Raw genomic sequence first — 22,935 nt, 5'->3', positions numbered from 1 at the left:
GCTGATTTATAAAACACCAAGACACGAGGAGTCAGGCTTTGCTGCTATCTGGTGGTCACAAATGAGATCGCATAAAAAAAAAATTAAAATGGGCACGCAACAGCACTAAGGTTAAACGGATCACTGCGCTTAAAAATGTAGTTCCTCGACTTTTCTGATTAATTATTTCAGCAGCCTTTCTACAACATCTTTATTAAGTTTATTCATTCTGTACAACTGCGTCTGTAATACACAGTGACACAATATGTAAACGGAAGAAACATTTAATTAAAAAAAAAAAAAATCTGTAGAACAGCGTATGAATTTCCTCAGTGAAAAGGCCTATAACTACATTGCCGCAATTTTCATTGAGATCAACACCTGCAGTGAACTTTTCATCGTTGGAAGAAGCTTTGTCAAAGGTCGGTAAGACTATTAAAGGCTATTAAATATTAAGCATATTTCTACAATGACATGACATTTTGGGAGTGCATCTGGTTTTTTTTTTTCTTTTTTCTTTTTTTACCAAGTTTAGATTTAATCTTAATTATACCACTTTCAGATAGTGAGGTCATAGCCGGCAAACCTCTGCTTATTAATGTTAATTAATTAAGTAAAATCCGTTCACTAAGTTAACAAGACTACTCTAACCCAGTGTTGGCTGTGGAGGTTAACGGATTTCACCAACTTGCTAACACACTAGAACAATGAATAATAATATTTGCCTGCCCTGTAACAGGAAAAATGCAGTTTTACTTGTTGTTAGCTTTTGTTAGCATGCTATCTTCGGCTAGCCTGACCATGCAGGAGCTGGCCCAGGCTGCTTGTGGGCCGCATTGAAGATAATTGACAGGCGCCATAGTGTCTACAAGAGGAGAGCTACATAACTTTAAAGTCTATATGTGCAACTTTGGGGTTTTCTCATAACTGTACATTATGATCAGTTAATTTAGATGAAAGTTGCGTTTTGTAGAAAACTAGTAAATAGTTTTGTTTTTTTTTAAATTTCAATTCTTAGTTTATTTCTGAATGTTTCTTAGTTCATTGCACTTAATTTTGCATTAATAATGTTGTATTTCTTAAACCATTTAAGGAGGTCTGAAAATGACAGGTAGGGCAAGAGCAAGATCAAGAGGCAGAGCCCGCGGTCAAGAGACTGCGCCACCTGGAGCGGTAAGAGGAGTCTGTACTGAAATCTCGGGGTATTTGTACATGACATTAACCCTTTTACACTGTTATTTCTTTGATCCTTGTGTGACTCTCAGATATTTAGGACAGAGGTAAACGGATAACTTGTACATTAATGGGTTTTCGTTTATGGAGCTCAGTAATGAAATGTTATCTAAATAATCAAGCTGTTAATAGGTATGATCCACAGACCTCACTGTTGCAAGCCTAGTGTTAGGTGAGCAACTTTTTATTCGATATAATGTTTTGCATTCATCGCTTCATATCTGCTTGAAAGATGCTTGAAATGGAAATCTGTTTGCATGTTAAGTTCAGTCACACAAAATGCAATGGGCAAGATCCTCTAAACAGTATAACAGAGTTGACTTTCATCCCTTGGAAACAATTGACTATTTCCTTAACATTGTATTTCCAAATCTCCTCCTCCTTTCTTTCTTGAAGAGCCAGGCTCGAGAGTCTGCACCAGCAGTCGTTCCTCCTGCAGAGGGGGAGTTGGTTGGTAGAGGAAGGCAGAAAGGAGCTCCAGGACCGTTTTCTGCAGAAGGTACAGCCAAGCACAAAGTCATAAAACTTATTTCAAATGGTCTTGGTTGGTCTTTCTTTCGAAAGTCTGCAAAATTGCATATGCTATTAAATAAATATATTGAGGAAAGTCTTGTGCAGTGCAATTATGAGTGCACAGTTTTTCGCACATTTATTACAGTATTTATTTTAGTTAGCTATGGTAAGGAGTGCTGTGTAGGGAAATTGGATTCAGAGCATGAGATTAAATGAATGTGTGCACTCACTTGGATTGTGGTGTTAAGTTAATTTTACATGCCTAAAGCTTTGCCTATACCTGTTGTATGTTCTGAGGATTACAAAGTGCATCTCATACAGCGTATTTACCTTTATATTTTTTATACTTTTAATTTTTGCATGATAATGTTTGAAAACTTGACGGTATGAATTTGTTTTCATTAGCTGTTCTACAGATTTCAGCTGGATTTCAGCAGGTGAAGCTCGGAGAAAGAGGTGGACGGCGCCGGGATTTTCATGATGCAGGGGTTAACACCAGGCAGGCTATGGAGCATGTTAAGGAGTCAAAATCTGGTCTGTCATTATTTGAAATGCACATTTTGAAACACATGCAAATACATTTTTTTTTAATTGGAGAAGATAATAGATTAGAATTGTATGTATGCTTCCTCAGGAACAAGTGGGACTCCCGTTCAGTTGACAGCCAACTTCTTTCGCATCCTGTCCCGCCCTCAGTGGGTTCTGTATCAGTACCACGTGGACTTTAACCCACCAATGGAGTCTCGTCGTCTTAGATCTGCCCTTCTCTTCCAGCATGAGGAAGTTCTTGGCTCAGCACGGAGCTTTGATGGAGCTCTGCTCTTTCTGCCTCTAAGATTGCACAGCAAGGTACCCTCATACTCTAAGCTTAGCCACACATCACAACAGTAATAACAGTGATAAAGTGATGAAAGTTTTCTGCCTTTGAAAGAAATGTCTAACTTTGCATTTAGGAGACTGTGCTCTACAGCGAAACAAGGAATGGGGAGAAGGTTCAGATAACTGTTACACTGACAAATGAGCTGCCACCCACCTCACCAGTGTGTATTCAGTTCTACAACATCATATTCAGAAGGCAAGTTGCCCAGTTTTCAGGTCTGTTTAGAATCAGCAATGTACAGTAAGTTCTGAAATGAGTAAAGTAAACCAAAGAAACATCTCCCAATAACTAGATTTACTTGTGACTAGTGTATTTGTGGTTCTTGCATGTTCAAATAGAAGTGAGTCATTACATCTGAATAAAAAAGCTTTGGTACCTGTACTGTTTGCACGAGCATTTTGAGTCTTTGAATTTCTAAACACCATATTAATGATGTCATTTTGTTTTTGCAGGATCTTGAGAATTCTCAACATGCAGCAGATTGGACGCAACTACTACAACCCCAGTGATCCACTCAACGTCCCACAGCATAGGTAAACTCATTTTCTTCAGTATTATTTTTCAGACAGCACTATTGCACATAAAGTATGTATTAAGATTTTAAGTTTTTTCTTTTATGTGATCTTCTATGATTTTTGATTCTCAAACAAGTAAACTAATGGCACAAGTGTATATAACCATCCAGAAAATACACGTCATGAGTCTTGCCATTTTTTTCAGTGCATAACACTTTTCTTTCAAATACACACTGCGTTAGAGTAATTCACAACCAATAATGAGTACAGCAGGTTCACTCTTTTTCAGCCTTGGCCTTACAAACATTTGTCCTCCAAACTTGGAAACTCGAGTACAGTCAGACACAGACAGAAAATGGTTAGTTTTGCTTTCTAAAAGGTGTCATGAACTAAGCTTCTGCCTTTGCATTTGCTACTGTGTAGGAAATGCAGTCTGAAAAAGATGTAAAACAGAAAATGAAACATGAATGATTATTGCTGAAATTTTTGAAAGAAAAAAAATGTCCTGGTGTTAAAATAATAAAATAGTTGTCCCAGTAGTCTTTTTTACATCCAGTGAAAAGCCATAGCAGAGTTATCTGAAATAGTGTTAATGGGCAGTCTCCAATGATGGAGAACAACTTTTTCATTACAGATGAAAAACAATGATCCCATCCTTTATCTCAGGCTGACCATCTGGCCAGGCTACACCACCACCATCCTGCAGTATGAGTCGGCGATCATGCTGTGTACTGACGTGAGCCACAGAGTGCTGCGTAGTGAGACAGTCCTTGACTGTATGGCCACCATCAGGCAGCAGTGTGGACCTCAACGCTTTCCTGAGATCTGTACCAAGGAGCTGGTTGGACTCATAGTCCTCACCAAGTAGGATCCACATCTCACATACAAATATTTGTATTCATATGAAAGTCCTACATCTTCATTACACTGGGCTTGGAGGTGTTGTTTTATTATCCCAACAAATGCCTCAGTGTAACCTGAACGCTTACTGTGCTGTTTACTTGTCAATTTTTAGGTACAACAACAAAACCTACAGGATTGATGACATTGCATGGGATCATACTCCCAATAACACATTCAAGAGGGGAGACAAAGATATTTCCTTCAAGAACTACTACAAGACTGTAGGTGTCATACACTCAGCACAAAGATTAGTATAACTGTGAAAATACTTGACAAACCTTCAACAAACGCATACAGATAACTGACATGCACAAATATAAAAGATAAAGCAGATTATGACTCAGTTTGGGCCAAAAGTATAAAGTATTGCAATGATTAAAAAAATCTGTTGAAATTATGCATCCATCTCAAACTTTTAAGGAGAGCACATTGTTAACTGTGCACAGTGTTAAATAGCCTCACTCACAGGTCACTCCCGTTTCTTTGTGTTAAGCAATATGGCCTGGACATCACTGATGGGAACCAGGTGCTTCTGATCAGCCACGTGAAGAGGATGGGTCCTGCTGGAGCAGCTCCTCCTGGCCCGGCCATGCTCATCCCAGAGCTGTGCTACCTCACAGGTCTCCACATTACTCTGTAGTGTTAGACTCTAAACTCAGACTCAACATGTTAACATTTGAAATATTTATTGCTCCACCTAAAGCGTGTAAAGTCAAGCCCAAAATTATTCATACCCCTGGCAAATCTTGACTTAAAGTTACTTTTATTCAAGCAGCAGGTTTCTTCTTGATTGGAAATGACACGGGCGTCTCCCAGGAGACAATAAGACAATGTTCAAGAGGCATAACTGTGGAAAAAATGATTTCTCAGCTTTTATTTACGTTTGAACAAAAAGTGGCATGTCCAAAATTATTCATACCCTTTGCAAACTGTCACAGTCTATGGGAAAATCCAAAGTTCTATACCATTCCAAATAGTCCAAGCTGTTCTAAAGCATCCTAATTACCCTGATTCATTGGGAAGAGCTGTTTTAATCAACTCAGCAGGTGAAAAACAGCAGCTCTCTGCAGTTGGTTTGTGGACAGTCATGGCTAAGACAAAGGAGCTCAATGAGGACCTGCGGCTGCGCATTGTGGCTGCTCACAAGTCAGGAAAGGGCTATAAGGCCATATCTAAATGTTTTCAAGTTCCAGTGGCTACAGTGCAAAGTATTATTAAAAATACAAGAGTTCCGCTCTGTAGAAAATCTCAGAGGACGTGGTCGGAAGCCAAAAGTGACACCTGTGCTGGCCAGGAGGATAGTGAGAGAGGTAAAAAGGATCCAAGGATCACCATCAAGGCCATCCTGTTGAATCTGGGCTCTGTTGGTGGCAACGTCTCAAGGCTGACAGTCCAACGGACACTGCACACTGCTAGGTTCCACGGACGCAGACCAAGGAGGATGCCACTTCTCCAGATAAGGCACACAAAAGCCCACTTGACCTTGCAAATGCTCATCTGGACGAAGAAGAAGACTTCTGGTCTACTGTTTTATGGTCAGATGCAACAAAAATTAAATTGTTTGGCCACAATGATGTATCCTAAAAAAAAAAAAAGGAGAAGCCTTCAACCCTAAGAACACCATCCCCACTGTCAAACATGATGTTGGGAACCTAATGCTTTGGGGGTGTTTTTTAGCCAATGGACCAGGAAACCTAATCACAGTAAACAGCACCATGAAAAAAGAGCAATACATCAAGATTCTCAACAACATCGTCAAGCAGTCTGCAGAGAAACTTGGCCTTGGGCACCAGTGGACATTTCAGCACGACAATGACCCAAAACACACAGCAAAAGTGGTGAAGAAATGGTTAGCGGACAAAAACATGAATGTTTTGCAGTGGCCCAGCCAGAGTCCTGACTTGAATCCAATTGAGAATCAGTGGAGGGAGCTAAAGATCAGGGTGATGGCAAGGAGACCCTCCAACCTGAAAGAGTTGGCGCTCATCACTACAGATGAATGGGCAAAAATACCAGTGGAGACATGCAAAAAGCTGGTCAGCAATTATAGGACGCGTTTGATTGCTGTAATAGCCAATAAAGGCTTTTCTATTGATTATTGAGAAGGGTATGAATAATTTGGGACATGCCACTTTTTGTTCAAATGTAAATAAAAGCTGAGAAATATTTTTTTCCACAATGATGCCTCTTGTACATTGTCTTATCTTCTGGGAGGTGCTTGTGTCATTTCCAATCAAGAAAAAACTTGCTGGTTGAATAAGAGTAACTAAGTCAAAATTTGCCAAGGGTATGAATAATTTTGGGCTTGACTGTATGTGGTATTGAACGTATAGTATAATAAGCTGATTTAACTGTAATGGAAATACACTTATTTAATACACAAATGTGTCAGCTCAAAGATTTGACCAGTACAATCTTCTGTCACAAGACAACATTCAAGAGTATAGAAGAGCATTGTGAAATCCCTGTGTGGTTGCTGGTGACAGAAGTTAATTGTAGAAAATCTTGTTAGTTTGTTCAGATAGAATCCATGGTAAACTAATCATTAAGTGAAAGGTGTCCTAAGGTTTATCAATCTGTTCGGCAGGGCTCACTGATAAGATGCGAGCTGACTACAACATCATGAAAGACTTGAGCGCCCACACCAGACTGACCCCAGAGCAGAGAGAGGGACGTCTCAACAGATTTGTCACTAATATACAGAAGTGGGTGATAAACAACATGTCGCTGAGTTAACCACCTCGTTGCCACAAGTTTCATAGTCAGAAATATTGCAAGCACTCATTTATACTAACTGAGGTGTGGCTACACTGGACACACATCGTAGCAGCAGCAGCTTCATGCCAGCATCCAGTATGAGAAATATTGAAAAGACAGTTATATTTGTCAGAATTCACAGCCAGTCCGCTGAGTATGTCTAATCAACGTACGTAGATGTGATTTCAAGGCCTTTAACTCATTTACTTTATTATTATTATTATTATTATTATTAGCTCCAGGTGACAGTGGTGAATTTATACACATCACAAATGATATTTGTCAAATGTTAACATACTCGGTCACAACTACTTTTTCCTGCCTATTTAAATACTGTAATTTATCTATATATTTATATGTATCATGGAATTGATCATGAAGGCTCTTCACTGTTTTCTCTAAAACTTGTGCTCATTTCAGCAGCTTGTGTAGACAGTCTGTTCTTATTGCACAGACACTGGAATAGTGAATTTTCCAGTCAACATCTTCAGGCAGTGTAATCCCAGGCTTTGATTTAAATCCTGAAAATTATTTCGCAGGAATGCTGACGCACAGGCAGAGTTGGATAAGTGGGGACTCAACTTTGATAAGAAACTCCTAAATCTGACTGGCAGAATGCTCCCAGTGGAGAGGATTTTCCAGGGATCAAGATCGGTATAATATGCTTGTGGTTACATAAATTTGCTCTTTTGAATTAATTAAATGGATTTATTTATACAATCTTAATTTAGAGATTAACATAAATAATGGTGTCACCATTAGTATGGTTACAACCCCGCATCAGCTGAATGGTCCAGAGAGATGCGTGGGGTGCCAGTGATCCAGTCTCCTCCGCTGTACAACTGGCTCTTGTTTTACACCCGTCGTAACGGCAATGAAGCCCAGTCCATCCTGCAGACCCTCAACAAAGTCTCAGGTCCACTCGGCATCCGCCTACAGAGAGCAACCATGTGAGTTTTAGCACATGAACAATCTGTTGTAGTTATCTATGGGTTATTTCCTACCCTCAGAAGAAAGTGATTTGTGAGCATGGCAGTTATCATTTATGTAATTTATGGATATATTTGAATATAATCCTGTAAAACAGGAACAGTTTTTTTTTCCAAAATAAATTTGTATTTGAATTTTTAATTTAGAATTGAAAGTTCAATACTTTTAACAATTTGTTAACTTCATAGTCTGTATTGTGGCCTAACTAACTAAATTGTTGAGTCGTTTTGCGGTCATATCACTCAGCCCTCATTGGGCACTAATTTATGTAATTTAATCATCTGAGCTGTCCTTTCATTCAGGATTGAGTACGAGGATCACCAGGAGTCTCTCCTCAGAGCCCTGCAGCACAATGTTGGACCCGAAACACAGATGGTTAGTGACTAAACATTTAACAGACGAAGACAGAGCAGATCACGTTCGTTAGATTTAACCTTTTCTTCTCATTTAGTCAGTTCGTGTGTTAAAGCAGAGAGATGTGCCCCATTAATAAAAACAGTATGAGACCTTGCACTGTTTTCCATTTGCTAGGTGGTGGTGGTCCTCCCCAGCAGCAGGAAGGACAAGTACGACTGCATCAAGAAGTACCTTTGTGTGGACTGCCCGACTCCCAGCCAGTGTGTGATTGCCCGTACCCTCAGCCGACCTCAGGCACTCATGACTGTGGCCACCAAGATTGCACTGCAGATGGCTTGCAAGATGGGAGGAGAGCTGTGGAGCGTGGAAATCCCTGTAAGTCATTAAGTCATCTGTAATTTGTACATTAAAGAAAATAAGTCGTAAATAAAAGCTATGGGAAAACAAGATTTAAGTAGTTCTTGAGCAGATTAACCCTCTGAAGCCCACAAGAGCGTAAATGCTCCCAAATATCACGTTGTCTTTAGAGTTGATAAACTCTTAATTCAGTCAAACAGTTTACTGACTGAAGTTAGAGAAGTTTGGATAAAGTTAGAAAAGATTTGGATCGTCCTATCCTTTGACTGGTGGATTGCTATTTTACTTCTGTGTATATTGATAGATTCTCATTTGCCATCTGTGCTAGTGACGTCTTGAGTCACTTCACTGAATTGGACACTCCTCCAAAGAAACTCCAAATCACCTCTAGAACAAACCAAACAAATATTGGTTTGCAGTGGTTTGTTTATTTCCTTAAACAAATTCTTCGTTATTATGGTTTGCAGTGTTTTTATCGATAAAAGAGGGAAAAATTAAAAGTCCTCCTTTGTAATTTTTATGCCTCCTCTGTCCGTCTGTACGTCCCATTCTCGTGGACACAATATCTCAGTAACACTTGCTCGCACAAACATTCACTTGAACTCAAGGATGAACTGATTAGATTTTGGTTGTTAAAGGTTGAGGTTACGGTGACTTCACAAAACACTTTTTAGCCATTAGTCAAGACTTCACACAGCAATTATGACAATTTCACTCAAATGGATGTTATTTTATGACTCTGGCTAAACAGGAATGTAAACTGAAACTAATCGCAGAGGCATAGAACAGTGAGGCAGTAATTCAAGTTTTTTTTGTTCTTGTTTTGCGGGCTACTATTCCCATGAGAGTGTATAGAAATTTTTGAGTGACATATAATTAGCTGAAGTTGTGCTGACTCTGAATCTGTGTAGCACTTGGGAGAAACTTTTGAAAATGACAACTGCATAAGGCAAAAACACAAAGGTATGAAAAACAGAAAAGTCTTAACGTGGGCCTCAGATGGTTAAGCTGTCAGAGGTTGTTTTAGAGCAGAAAATGAAACTGGGACCATGTAATGTCTCAAACTGTCAGTTTCAAATTTTAACACAACACTTAATAGAATTTTGGGGTCTGAATCAGGTTTGTTTATTGTCAGATTCGTTGCACAAAGGCTGAGATGTTAACAGACAAAACTATGTTTGTCCCCACAGTGGCAGGAAATTCTTTTCATGCTCGTAGTCATCTTCACTTTATGTTGTTTTGGAGGCTTCCTGCTTTGTACTGTCAGACGTGATACATATAAATGTGACACTGGCTTACTCTGTTTTTCTGATTCAGGTATATCCTAGCTTGTTATCAGATCGCTGCACCCATATATTACTCATAAGGCTTCTCCACAGGCCTAGGTTAGTGAATGTATCCCTAACCTCAGACAATACATTAGTTTCCATGACAGTTTGAGTCATTTAAAGGGCATGGTTGGGATAAAAACAAACATCAACAAATGGGAAGTAATGATGTAATCCTGACATTATACTGATAATTTAACCCATCCCTCTGTGCAGCTCAAACAGCTGATGATTGTGGGCATTGACTGCTACCATGACACTACTGCTGGGAAAAGGTCCATTGGAGCTCTAGTGGCCAGCCTCAACCAGAGCATGAGCAGGTTAGTGTCTACAGCAGAGGGGGGCAGCTGTGTGTCATGAAGGGTTGAGTGGTGACTGTTCACTATACTTTGTTCTACAGTCGTGTTAGATTGTACTTAACATGTGCACAGGTCTGCATTACACTAGATATTTTAGTGACCTCCCTGTCTTTGGTTTAGTGCAACAGTGCATCTAGTAAGTTGTCTGATATTTTCAATTTCTCTGTCAAGGTGGTTTTCCAGGTGTGTGCTGCAGCACAAGGGTCAGGAAATCATGGATGGACTGAAGATGGCCTTAAGTGGCAAGTTGCTTTTATTTTTCAGTTTTAATATGCACAATAATCCTCTGTCAAAAGTTTCAGAATAACTTTTTGTTTATCCTCCAGCTGCCCTGAAAGACTATCTGAAGTTCAACAACTGCCTGCCTTCACGCATCATTGTGTACCGAGATGGAGTGGGAGATGGACAGCTGCACAGTGTGGTTAACTACGAGGTTTCACAGATCATGGACTCCATCAAGTCCATGGGGCATGACTACTCGTAAGTTTTTCACGTCCAGTTTTCCTCTTAAAAGCGCTGCTGCACTTAGAAGCTGTTCGTTAAATCTCCAACGTGAATGACACTGAGAGCACCAGGTGCTGAAACACAAGTAATGTCCACAGCTGATCAACTGATATTGACTCTGGTTTGAATGCGGTTGAGCAGGGGAGCTCACACACCAAAAGAAGAACTTGAACAAAGCTCAAATTATCCTGTAAATTGACTGTTTTTGATGGAGCCTTCATCTCCATCTGCTCATCGTAGGCCAAAGCTGAGTGTGGTGGTGGTGAAGAAGCGCATCAGCAGCAGGTTCTTCGCCCACATCGATGGCAAAGTGACCAACCCTCTCCCAGGCACCATCGTTGACTCAGAGGTCACCCGTCCTGAGTGGTATGTTTCTCGGCTGTTCCTTCATCTTATCTGTATTTAGTAATAGTGATTTAACTGTTGTTTGTCAGGTATGACTTCTACATCGTGAGCCAGGCTGTCAGGTCTGGAAGTGTCTCACCAACCCACTACAATGTTGTGTACGACACCAGCGGACTGAAGCCTGATCATATGCAGCGGCTTACCTACAAGCTGTGCCACATGTACTACAACTGGCAGGTAGGCTGGCTTTAAAATCCCTGTGTTAATGGGTGTTTCATGTTGGATGGCTGTACTCGTGGCTTCTCCACAGAGAACAGCTTTGAATGTGTAAGTGCAGTTGTGTTGAAAAATGTTGTTCTCCTGTTAATGAATTTGTGGTATTTTTAAGAAGAATAACGGACCAGAGCCAACATGATGTAATCCCAAAAAGAAAGTAAATGTCAGAGTGATTTTGGAGTCAAAGAATATACTGTTTGTTTTTATATCTGGCCTTTAGGGGATCATCAGAGTGCCTGCTCCCTGCCAGTACGCCCACAAGTTGGCTTTCCTTGTGGGTCAGAACATCCACAGGGAACCTAATGTGCAACTGGACGACCTCCTCTTCTACCTGTAAGGATGGGAAAGATGAGCTATTTGTTCAGCTCTGACTCTAAAGTTTCCATGAAAAGAACTTGATGTATGTGAATGTCAGTGAGAAAAGTTCTCTTCAGTTTAAATGAATGTAAGTTAAGTTTTGATGATGCCAAGAGTTTTGCATTTGTAGCCTCAGACTGAGTCAGATAGCCCTGTGTATAAAATTACACAGTTCAAGAGGTTTGTATTACATATTTAAGTCTAATTTAAAGCCACAATTCAGAGTTGAAAAGGCACCTGCCTTCTGTTGGAAATGCACTTGTGGTTCACATAAGGTGGTAAACTGAGTGAAATGCCACACATAACTTGATCAGAGAGATAATCCAGGCAGTTTCTGAACTAAGAATTAGACTGCATGTAATGATGTAATGTAACTTCATTACCTGTGTAAGTTGATGTGGGGTTTTGCCTCAGGAAAACAAAAAATATCAAAGCATTTTTTTCTTTGTAGGGGAACCTGGAATCTTTCTTTACCTGCTTTATTATACAAGTGAGACTGATTTGTTAGAGTACATAGAAATGGCTGCCCTCCATACTGGGAAGTAAATACATGCTGAAATTTTAAGTTTTTGTTTGTAAGAAGGCTCATATGGGTCAATTTCTAGGTCCCAAGAACTGTGCCTGCAGTTGCAAATGGTTCTAATAAATATTTCTTTGCGTGGTATGTCATTTTTGCATTTTCAAGTTAAATAAGACATGCAAACATTACAAAATATCAAATTTATTTAGATTTTTTTTTTTTTTTAGAAAAGATTGCACATGCACACCCACACAATAATTTGTAACCATTAATATAGGCTGATAATTCTTATCATAAAGCTAGCACACAATTGCAGACTTTTAAACAATATGGTCTTCAAGACACCATGGGGAAAGCTTGCACTGTTTGATTATAAAGTTAAATGTACAAAAAAGGCAGTTTGAAAATCAAGTATAAACATTTAAAAACAATTTTACAAATGGACAAAGTACAAAAAGAGCAACAGTCACTCAAAATGAATAGAAGCAATGTCTGAGGACATGGTCCATCAATAGGAAAAGATGTAGATCAGGTGGCCGAGAATTGTACAGAAAGTATTACAGAATGTTTTGCATACATTCTTTTTTGGCAGTTTCAGTTCAACTCTTGTGTGTAGAAAAAATAGGCTAGATTTTAAAATACATGAGAGGATGAAATGGAAAACAGAATGGCGTGAGGAGATAAAAGTGGACTGTTTCATTTCACGCACAAAGACGGACACCTGCACAATCCTTTTGGGCAGCTTTGAAAATACATTGGCTTTCAATTCATCATACATTCACTACTCTACATTAAGGTGTAGATATATATATTATATTGATTTACAGTACTTGTATCCTGCACCAACATGACTTGGGACACACTGAACAGGCATCGATGACAGATTGGCTTGAATAAACATATTTCAGATCTAATAGATTTGGGGGTGGAGGGGCAGTGTAGAGGTAGCCTTGTGTCTCACTGTTAACTACTGTGAAAGGAGTCAAACTTTTAATCTTCTAGTGAAGCCCAGAAGTGTTGCATGTTATGAATCAAACGCAGTACAACAAAAGGACATCATTTACTGACACACAGATTATCTACTTCTATTTGTTCATGTGTTTATGTAATATTGTTTCCTTTGTAGAGTAGCCATTGTTTTAGATCAGATGTGCATCAGTGTGGCACAAAAAAACAGTTTATTCAGTAGTGGTAGAATTTGGTTATGCAGGGAGCAATTTTACCCTTTATAAATCATCTATTCTCCAAGGAATACTTCTGAGATCAAACTAATGTCTTCTATTTTGGGCTTAACTATGGACGATGGACACCGTAGACACGAGTCTTGGTCGGTTATGTGTAATCTCTGGTCCTATTGAAGTCACGACAGTCACACAATACCCTGCACATCACAAGTCAGGATTAACATCTGCAAACAGCTTGTGTTATAAAACAACAAGATCAGTGAATGGTTTGCATGGAACTGCACACACTACTGGACAAGGTACTAACCATTGTGCGATTATAAGGCAAATACATGACGGTTGGATCTACTAGGCATTTCCATTCAGGCTCATTTTACTGCAGAGACCCTGTAGTAGGAAGAGTATGTGCTTGTTTTGTAAGGGGGAGGGGGGTACACTTGCTGCTAGTATAGTTTTTGAGATAGGGCAGAAGAGTAGGAGTTAATTCTGCTTATTTGTCACAGTAAACTGCACAGTGAGTCTGCCACGCTCTACTGAAGTGCTGCATGCTGCAGGTTCCATACTGAGCCCATCACATCACATGCACTCTCACAGGGCCAGGAGGGAATGTGCTGAAGTAAAGCATGCAAACCTCATACTATTAACGCAACTGGCTGTTTTGAACAAGCAAGTCGAGTCCCTCCAAGTCCAGCTTTTTCCTCAGATTCAAAATGGCCTCCAAGGTTGATCTGAGCCCTCAGTGTTTGAATGGTGTTCTGATTTCTGTGTGCAGAGACACTGGTCAGACTCATGTGATGCATTAAGTGTCATCAGACTTGACCAAGTGCAAATGGAGAATGCCCCGGGCTCTGTCTGTCTACAGCAGAACTTCATCAGCCAGAGACTTGGAGGTCAGATACTCAATACTACATTGGCCGACACCATGAGGTCTCGGGACCATTATATGAAATGTGTTGTTGAAAATATGTAGCTGATACCGTTAACAAAATACAAATATTCTAGTATACAACAGATGTACAAGAATAAAGCATTTGCTAAGCTCACAAATGCCACCTGTCCACTGTATGATCTTTTTTTTTTTTTTAAACACTAAAAGGAAGTGGATGACACTCTCGCAAGTAAGTCAAGAAATTATTTTACAGCGCCAAGTCTTTGCAATAGTTTCTTCCCTTTGGAGAGCAGTCCCTTTCTCTTTTTGGAGGAGTACATGTCCAGTGGGGCCCTGATGGGACTGCCGGGCCCCACGGTGGCAGGGCCAGAGCCAGGGATGTGTGGACACTCTGTGGGAGAGGCTGCTCTTCTGGGCGGACCCGATTTTTCCAGTGGAACCTAATGGGAGACCCGTAAGGGACAGTTGAGGGTGTTAAAAAGCCAGCCGTCTCTCACACCTCAGTCACTACTCCCCCTCCTTCTCTTAAGTCCTTTCTGTCTCAGCAGGGCCACCATAGCTCTGAAGTCTACCTCCCTGGATGTAGTCTTGTGCACTGAGGTATAGATACACACACCCTCCCTCCTCCCCGCCTTTCCCTCCCCCTCTGTCAGGTAGAAACTGTGTTGTTTTTTTTTTGTTTTTTTTGTTTTTTTTAATGAAGCTGCTATGAATAAGCTACAACAACATGACATTGACTAACTTTCACATCAATGTAAGGTGACAACATTTCCCAACAATGACTACCAAAGGCAGGGCAGTTCCTCTCACATAAACAGATACATTTGCAGTTTGGGACAAGTGGGACGTATTTATATCACATTCACTTTCCTTCCTCTTCAATATATAGAAATATTTACTGATACAACTGGGTTACAGAGAAACTATTCACTATTCCTTTTCTGTAATCATGAGCTAAAAGGCTCCTTTAAATTGCACTTTGGGAAGACAGATGGTTAAAGATAACATTTATATAAGGTTCTATTTCTATTTACAGCATGTGTGAATATAATTTACACACCAGAACATGTAACATCAAATCATATCATCATTCTGCTGCATGTAGTTTTTTATTATGCAGAGTTTAAAGTGAGACTATGTAACTTTTGAGAAAACCAAACATTCTTCCACTCACAAATGGAAGTTCAATACACTCGGGGCGTCATGTTTCTGTAACCACACTGGCTGCTGCTCAGCAAAAGATGCGTAGTCTCACTTTAAATTATTGTTATTGTAATTTTTGCATTTTAATCAGCAGTTTGTCTTGATTTACAAATTGGAACTGATTTGAAAACCAATGTGCTGACTGATTTGACCAAAATTTGTTTTTTAGAGTTCATGGCTGTATTTACCATCTCACATTACTCTTTACATGCAAGAAAATGTGTCCTAAATTTGGCGATAGGCTTACACTACACCATGAAACCAAATCAACACTTCATGCTTTTCTTTGGGTTTTTGCATAGACTTGGTGGCTTTTCTGTAATTCTTGTCTAGGATGCAGCATGTCATACGAGTCTAAATGTTTGCATTACTGTTCCTTTTAACTCAAGAATCAACAATTGCAGATAACTGTGCAACAATGGCCTTTTAGCTTATCATGAATTACAGCAGGAGACTTATTGCAGGAGACGGACATTGTCATGTACAACACTCAGAGAAACAACTGAAGATACCATACTTCTTGTCTAATGCATTGGCTAGGGTTACTGTCTCCTACCAACAAACAGTACTGAGTGCTTCACAAGTTTCCTAAAAACTACCTAAAGGCATAGCAGCACTAAAGGAACATCATACTGAGTGTACATGTTGCATACCAGAAACTAAGGGTACCCATGTCATCTGCATTAGACGAGGGGAGCGTAATCTTGGTATCCTCAGTTGCTCACTTACGTGACGGAAACAGAGCCTTTAAGGTGTGAAATGAACACTCTTCTTCTGTTTTGCCAAGCGGGTGAGGAAAAGAAATAAAAAAAATATGGTGATGGCATTTCAATATAGTTTGCACTATGACAATGGCAAATTAGAACACAAGGAAAGAAATATCTTGATGACACCTATTAATATTTCAACAATTGCATTATTTGTTAAACACAAAAATAACATCACATATTTACATTTAGTAAATAATTACTTCTGAAATTATTCTCTGATGGCAACATAGGCTAAGTGACCTTTGCGTGCTACTTTACAAGAAAGCAATATACAAAACAAGGCGTTCAGGAGCAGATACAAAAGTCGTACTACACTAGACTTAATCTTTTCTTTATATAAAATGTTCAAGAATTCATGCATCTGGACTATAGAACATGCTGAGCTACAGACTACATAGTTCATCTTTCAGTACAACAAAACTATTTACTCTATTAGAAATTATTTGAGATCAAACACAGAATATATTCATAAAGCATCTGTATCAGAATGCTAAATATGCATGTGCAAAAAGTGTTAACTGCTCTTTTCAAGACATGACAGAACAAGTAAAAAGTCACAGGAGCTTCTCCCACTCCATTTTACTCTCATTGAGAATGCTTTATGAATACAATATACCCATGTATTATACAATGCAGAACTCCCCCCCCTTTCACAGCAGTAAACATGAAAAATAAAAGTACCTCTGTCAAGTATTAGTCTTAAAGTTTTATTTTTTTCATAGATCTTAGACATCTATTTATTTACAGTGTAATGCTCCAAAGTCAGAAATCCCATTGTACTTTGAGCAATGAGACACACACACGCACAGACACAAAACTAAAGGGGATAGAGGGAACTGAAAAGAGTAAATGGATGACAGAGGGCTAGTACTGCGAAGGAGCATGTACCCTTTTGGTCTTTATCCGTGCTGGATTGTCCTGGGGGTATCGAGATGGTGAGTCAGTGAGAAAAACCTCTACATCATCAGGCACTTCTTCTAGAAAGTTGGAAGGAACAAGTCCTTTGTGTCCATTGAGCTCGCCCTGTGGAGCACACAACAGCAGTGAGCTGCATTAAACTCAAGTGTACATGACTGAGGCTAGAGCCTCGCATCCCAATGCAGCATCCTCACAGCTAATACTGCAAGAGAACAGTGTTCTTTAAGCATATGGACTAAGCCTTGTGTTTAGTAAACATACCTGTATCTCATGCAGGAACATAAAGCAGGTATAGTGCAACAGCTTTCTTGTAATGAAATCTTCAACAAAGAAGCATGGGAGTCTCCTGGATAATCTAATACATTACTCAAGGTTTTTATCACTTGTACAGGTTTCAATTATTGCGACCAGTTTCTATTACTCCTGCATTGTTTCTCAGTTATAAGTGATTTTTCATCAGGCTGTTATCGTGGATAACTACTACAATACCCAGCTGCCATTGCTGTGGTGAAGACTCTAGTCAGTTCTATGAAGCATAAGTCATCATGCCATTGCTGGAGCACACTGTTGTTGGCTGTTTCTTGTAGGAATGTTCCCCAGGAATTGTACTTTTCTCCTCAAATTGTTATGTACATCCCCAAAATGAATCCTTCCACAACTCTGTGACTAAGTTTGCACAGATGTGTTTTTATGTAAAGCCATGCTGACTGCATTGTGCTCTAAATAGCCGGAAACAGATGATCAACAGACATGGAGACATTTAGTACTTACATAGTAAAAGCCATCTTCATCTATTTCACCAAAAACTGTGATGACGTCACCGGCACAGAAAGTCAGTTCAGCCTGTTAGAGAAGAGAGAGACTTGAGATCCATTTGGTCTGTTGTACTATTGTTGTTGTTCACAGCAGTTTGCCAAAGACTTTCCAAAACATCAAATCTACTGGGGTCTGATGAGTTTGAAATGCTGTGCTTCCTTCTCCAAATCAATGTGATGCATCTTAAGCACGAGTGTCAATCCAGTCCTAGCAGATGGACTGTTGCAACTGTAAATGCATCAAATGTTGGAACTGTGAAGACAGGATTGCAACACAGTGGGCACATCTCTCCTATGGGATTCTTGAGAACACACAAACCAAACACAGTATATGTACAATATGTAGGAGACAGGTCGACACAAAAGACCAAACCGAGGAGGGGAGATGCTGGCTCAGGCAATGTATGAGGGGCTGTATTCATGACCACCGGGGACAGAGGGCCGTGGCCCACCATCCAGAGCCCACCTCCTTATTTGCACTCCAACAAATGGGGGTGGAAACACACACAGAGCAGACAGTACTGTACCCTCCTTGCCCTCACTCACCTCCTCATTCAGTCTGTTGCCCTCATACTGTGTCGGTGGCAGTGCCAATAGAAAGGTGAGAGTAAGTGAAACCGGGGGGAAGGGCCAAAAAACAGCATGGGAAAGTACTTTCTATCCTCTAGCTAACACAGTGCTAACTCCTCATTCAACCTCACCTGTGCACATACTGCCCTCACTCTGACTTAAATGAATAGTTTGACACTGTCATGTCAAGAGTTAGATAGCGTTCTCTTATCTGCCTGGTAAATACAAGGCGAGAGCCAGAAGACAGTTAGCTCAGCACGAAGACTGGAAGGAGGGAGAAACAGCCTGACTGTCCAAAAGTTAAAAAAGACACGCAAACCGTCCAGCTCCTCGAAAGCTGACTTAGTCACATGTTGTATTTTGTTTGTTTTAATCCATGCAAAAAAAAAAAAAAAAAAGGTGTAAAGATGACAATTTGTTTTTTTTTACAGTTAATGTGCCAGACTGTTTCTTGGCTGGGTGCAGTAACTTCCTGGAATCTTGTCATCACCACGAAGACGCCAGGCAATGCTGCATTTACATGTTATCATTTTGACTGAAATGATGCATCAGGAAACCCGCTCATGTCAGCCTCTGAGTTGCAATTCCAAACTGCAGATATTGGGAATTTCACTTTGTCCACAAATCACTGACAAACTGTCTGCCAATGTCTGCATATATATTAAACTCACTATTAAGACTCATGCAATTGATTCAGTTAATTTAAAAGAAGCTGCACAGTTAGTTTCTGTTTGGTTTAGCCTGTTAATGAACTGCACCAGATACATGACACCACAAATGTAGCTATTTAGGGTATTTAAGTCATGTAACTACACGGCCAGCAGTGGGGATCAGAATACCAGGAGGTTTTCCTGCTCTTTCCATTCTCCATTGTGTGAACGCAGCATGGCCTGCTGTAAAAGCACAAATTGTCACTTATACACTAACTCAAACAAGATATAACAGGCTAATTAGTCTGCTTTGGAGGTGCTGGTAGGCAGACTTTTTATGAGCTGTGGACAGAGCCACACTTCCCCCGCGTTTCCAGTCTTTATGCTAGGCTATGCTAACCAGCTACTGTAGCACTATACTTAACAGACAGACATGAGAGTAATATAAATCTTCTCAGCGAACTCTCGACAAGAGAGTGAACGAGAATATTTCTCACAAGGCCAAACTATTTATTTAAATTCTGAACTTCAAAATGACAAATAGAGTATCTCTGTCTCACATCCTGTGCAGCTGAAAATGTTTAGTGCTTTTATGCATTTGTTAACATGATGATGGCGACAGAGAACGGTCAAGACAAAGTGGATAGCTGGAGCTACAGGAAGACACTACCTCTACGTCAACGTTAGGGGAGCTCTCTCTGGGGTCGTAGTCATACAGAGCTACCATTCTCCGTGTTGACATCGGGTGTTGACGGCCGCTCCGCCTGTTCCTCTCTGTGAGGAGGGGAAGCAATAACAACACAAAGACAGGAGTAATCAGTGGCAATAATATAAAAACTCCACTGAAGGATGCGATGACCAGTGACAATACGCAATAGCCTCACAAGTCCAACAATATTTGCAATATGTGATCATCAGGATTTCAAAGCAGACTACGTCCATGTTAGTAGTTGGGGAATGCTTAGTGACAATAAATACAGGAGAAATTGGTCAAAAGTTCACAGATGAAAAAGGATGGTGAGGAGTGAAAAAAGCAGTAAAGATGAAGCAGAGAGAAGAGGAGCATTTCACTGGGCACAGACCTCTCTTGGACTTTCTGGACCTGCGATTTATTGAGCGGCCATCTTTGAAACGGTCGCAGTTCACTTCACAGGAAAGCAGAAAAACATAATTAAGTGAGAAGAGTAGACGGAAGGAGAAATGTGTCAGTAAAAGGCAATTTAGTAGAACATAACGTTTCCCAGAAGGACATAAAGGGTATAAGTTCAAAGCAATAGAAAAGAGTTGGAGGGGGTACTGTTGGGAAAATGATGTCTGACCTAACTTCTCCACAGGAGTGTTGAGTGGCAGGAAGCCCTGTTTGAGGAGTTGGTCCATCATCTCGTCATCCTCTGTCTGGATCTCAGAGACCATGTTACAGGGGATCAGACCCGCTCGATCGCGAATCTCCGCCCTGTAGAAGCCATCTGTATCTTTATTCCCAAACACCTAAAAGGACAACAAAGTGTCAGGGGAAGACACCCAGCCAGAAACAAGACAGATACCATAAAATCTGCAAATAGACAGAGATCACTACTGTTTATGTGTAATTCTAAAGACTTTTGATAAGACAGCAGTCAAGCGTAGGGGACTTTAAAAAAATAAAGGACACATGACTTTCTCTTTTTTAGGGACATATGAAACATCCATCTCAGTAGAGTAGTGTCCAAGAATCAAGCCACCACCTTGATGATCTGGCCCTCCTTGAATGGCAGCTCCTCATCAGCAGCATCAGGGTTGGGAGACATGGACAGGGGGTCATAGTCAAACAGAGCCACAAACACACGGGTCATCTCCTCTGGCTCTGATTCCTCATAGTACTCCGGGGAACGCCGTCCCCGCCCGTGCCTGCGACCGCCATAGCCGTCTGAAACATAGAGGAGGCCTCTGCTGCTACTACCAGCCTTATACAGCCACGCTGGCTGTAGAGGCAATGAGAGCAGAAGATGTCTCTTTGTTAGAGCTGACAGGGGAGAGGGTGATGAGATTCATGTGTGAAAAAAGAGCCAGAGATCGAATGCAATAATTATACTTTTAGTTTTAATCTCTCTCACTTTGAAAACGATAGTTCTGTTGCGTTCACGCACTAAAAGCAAAAAACGTTTGTTTTTTTTTACAAAAAAAAAAAAAAAAAAGGCTCGGTACAATCGTAGCACAGCAGGGTTCTTCGTTCACACATCTCTGCTTGCTGGCGTGACAGTCACAAAACATCATAGAACACAGTACAACACAGCACAGACAGGAAACGCACGTCAAGCAGTTTGTGGGGTGCAAGGGAAACTGAATGACACAAGTAACACTGCACTATTGTTCATTGCTGTTTCACTGCCTTATCTCACAGAGGCTGATCAACATGCATGTTTTGCTGGGACTGGACATGTCGAGGAGAGCATTCCTACATCAAATGCAGGTGTGATGTCATGCTTAGAGGCCACATCTGGAAACAATGTGCAACGTAAAAGGGCAAAGAAGGCACGTTCCCAAGGGGAGATAACACATCAAATGCCCCGGCAGTTCCTGGCAGCACAGATATCAGGGACAGTGAGGGGGAAGGGATGAACCTGATATCAGCTTCCATGCTTCTCATGGATCACCATGTTAAATGTTTCAATGGCAGATTGCAAGTCTGAATAATGGCTGAGGGATATAGCAACCAATACCAACTAAGCAGCTGAGATATGCCTTTTGGAAGATGTAAAATGTGCTTCAACGGGAAAACATGTTTCATTTTGATGGCAGCAGAGTAAATGAATGTGCAACTGAGTGATACCAACAAGGCAATAATGAACTAACTCTTCCAGTAATGTGTCTTTCCTTCTCACTGTATTGTACACAGGTCATGCAAAAATTAACAAAGAAAACGGGCTGCTGGCTCATAAAGGCAGGAGGAGAAGGAAAGGAAGAGGAGGGTGGGCTAAGTTGTGGTGGGGTGGGAGCGTGGCCAGGATATGGAGGGTGAATGGGTAGAGTGGGTGGTTTGGGGTTTCTTGGGATTGAAGGAGTAGGAGTACAGACAGGGAAAGGATTTTCATTCTCCAGCAACGGGAAAAGTGGCCAGTCTTGTCTTCCCCCGTCAGCTTTATTCAGCTAAGCTAAGCTAAACTAAACAAAGCAGCTAACTGCCCAGCACAGAACAAAGACCACCATGATATCACTGCATGTGTTCAAGACCGATTCTTGGCCTTTTCTGGCATTGTTAAGGTGAATTGTCATCTTGGAGAGAAGCTGCATCACATACCATATTGATCCTCTGAGGACATAGATCGCCATATCCTGCGCCGAGCTACACTGCCATAGTAAACATCCTCCTTGACGGGTGAGAGGTTCCCCTCACTCCCCTCACTGTTACTGTCCATGGTGATCTCTACAGAAGACACCAATCACAGCGTTACGGTCAGAGATCCCCCACACACACACTCTGCTCTACCCCATGGCTCATTCACTCATGCTGAGACAGTAGGATGATGACGTTGCCCTGAGGTGGGGGGGAGGGGTGTACAAGGCAACAAGTTTCACTCTGGAGTCACTGGGTGTAAAACAGCAATGCTTTTACTGTTGCGGGGAGGTCAGATTGGGTGGTCATGTAAACATGTTAACCCACAGTAACCACAGGCATAGGGAGTGTATCTGGGATAACTTTCCTGCAAAACTGCATGTGGACATTTGGCGAATCCAGCTCATGAGGATGGACAGCTACAGGGTGTGCAAACACCCCATAAAAAAG

At 40.8% G+C, this 22,935-nt stretch overlaps 2 protein-coding genes across 24 annotated transcripts in view; one reads left to right on the top strand and one right to left on the bottom strand.

The window, feature by feature from the left end:
* Positions 1 to 282: 282 nt before the first annotated feature.
* On the top strand, positions 283 to 12,317 carry piwil1 (piwi-like RNA-mediated gene silencing 1). Its single transcript, XM_071482335.1, has 21 exons — positions 283 to 401; positions 1,073 to 1,152; positions 1,609 to 1,711; positions 2,131 to 2,259; positions 2,360 to 2,574; positions 2,679 to 2,800; positions 3,058 to 3,138; positions 3,787 to 3,984; positions 4,136 to 4,244; positions 4,517 to 4,643; positions 6,611 to 6,728; positions 7,320 to 7,434; positions 7,543 to 7,730; positions 8,073 to 8,145; positions 8,302 to 8,502; positions 10,029 to 10,132; positions 10,343 to 10,413; positions 10,498 to 10,651; positions 10,916 to 11,041; positions 11,110 to 11,257; positions 11,517 to 12,317. The coding sequence occupies exons 1-21, from the start codon at positions 299 to 301 to the stop codon at positions 11,631 to 11,633; spliced, it is 2,682 nt and encodes an 893-aa protein (XP_071338436.1). The 5' UTR covers positions 283 to 298; the 3' UTR covers positions 11,634 to 12,317.
* rimbp2b (RIMS binding protein 2b) overlaps positions 12,054 to 22,935 on the bottom strand; it is a 71,317-nt gene continuing 60,435 nt past the window's right edge. For 9 of the 23 annotated variants that reach the window (XM_071482327.1, XM_071482310.1, XM_071482311.1 and 6 more), the window contains 8 exons: positions 22,450 to 22,575; positions 20,897 to 21,078; positions 20,492 to 20,660; positions 20,255 to 20,317; positions 19,843 to 19,946; positions 17,909 to 17,980; positions 17,108 to 17,242; positions 12,054 to 14,686 (listed from right to left, as the gene is read on the bottom strand). In XM_071482327.1, the coding sequence (XP_071338428.1) occupies positions 14,489 to 14,686; positions 17,108 to 17,242; positions 17,909 to 17,980; positions 19,843 to 19,946; positions 20,255 to 20,317; positions 20,492 to 20,660; positions 20,897 to 21,078; positions 22,450 to 22,575 (1,049 nt within the window). In that variant the 3' untranslated portion in view covers positions 12,054 to 14,488. Of the gene's footprint in view, positions 16,224 to 17,107; positions 17,243 to 17,908; positions 17,981 to 19,842; positions 19,947 to 20,254; positions 20,318 to 20,491; positions 20,661 to 20,896; positions 21,079 to 22,449; positions 22,576 to 22,935 lie in introns of all 23 variants that reach the window. The other 14 variants (XM_071482315.1, XM_071482331.1, XM_071482333.1 and 11 more) reach the window with 8 other exon arrangements.

This window comes from Trachinotus anak, unplaced genomic scaffold (assembly GCF_046630095.1).
Source record: "Trachinotus anak isolate AG129_WGS33_773 ecotype Australia unplaced genomic scaffold, CSIRO_AGI_Tana_v1 ptg000008l, whole genome shotgun sequence".
Classification (NCBI taxonomy): Eukaryota; Metazoa; Chordata; class Actinopteri; order Carangiformes; family Carangidae; genus Trachinotus; species Trachinotus anak.
The sequence above is the reverse complement of the archived record's forward strand: the minus strand, read 5'-3'. Positions and strand labels throughout refer to the sequence as shown.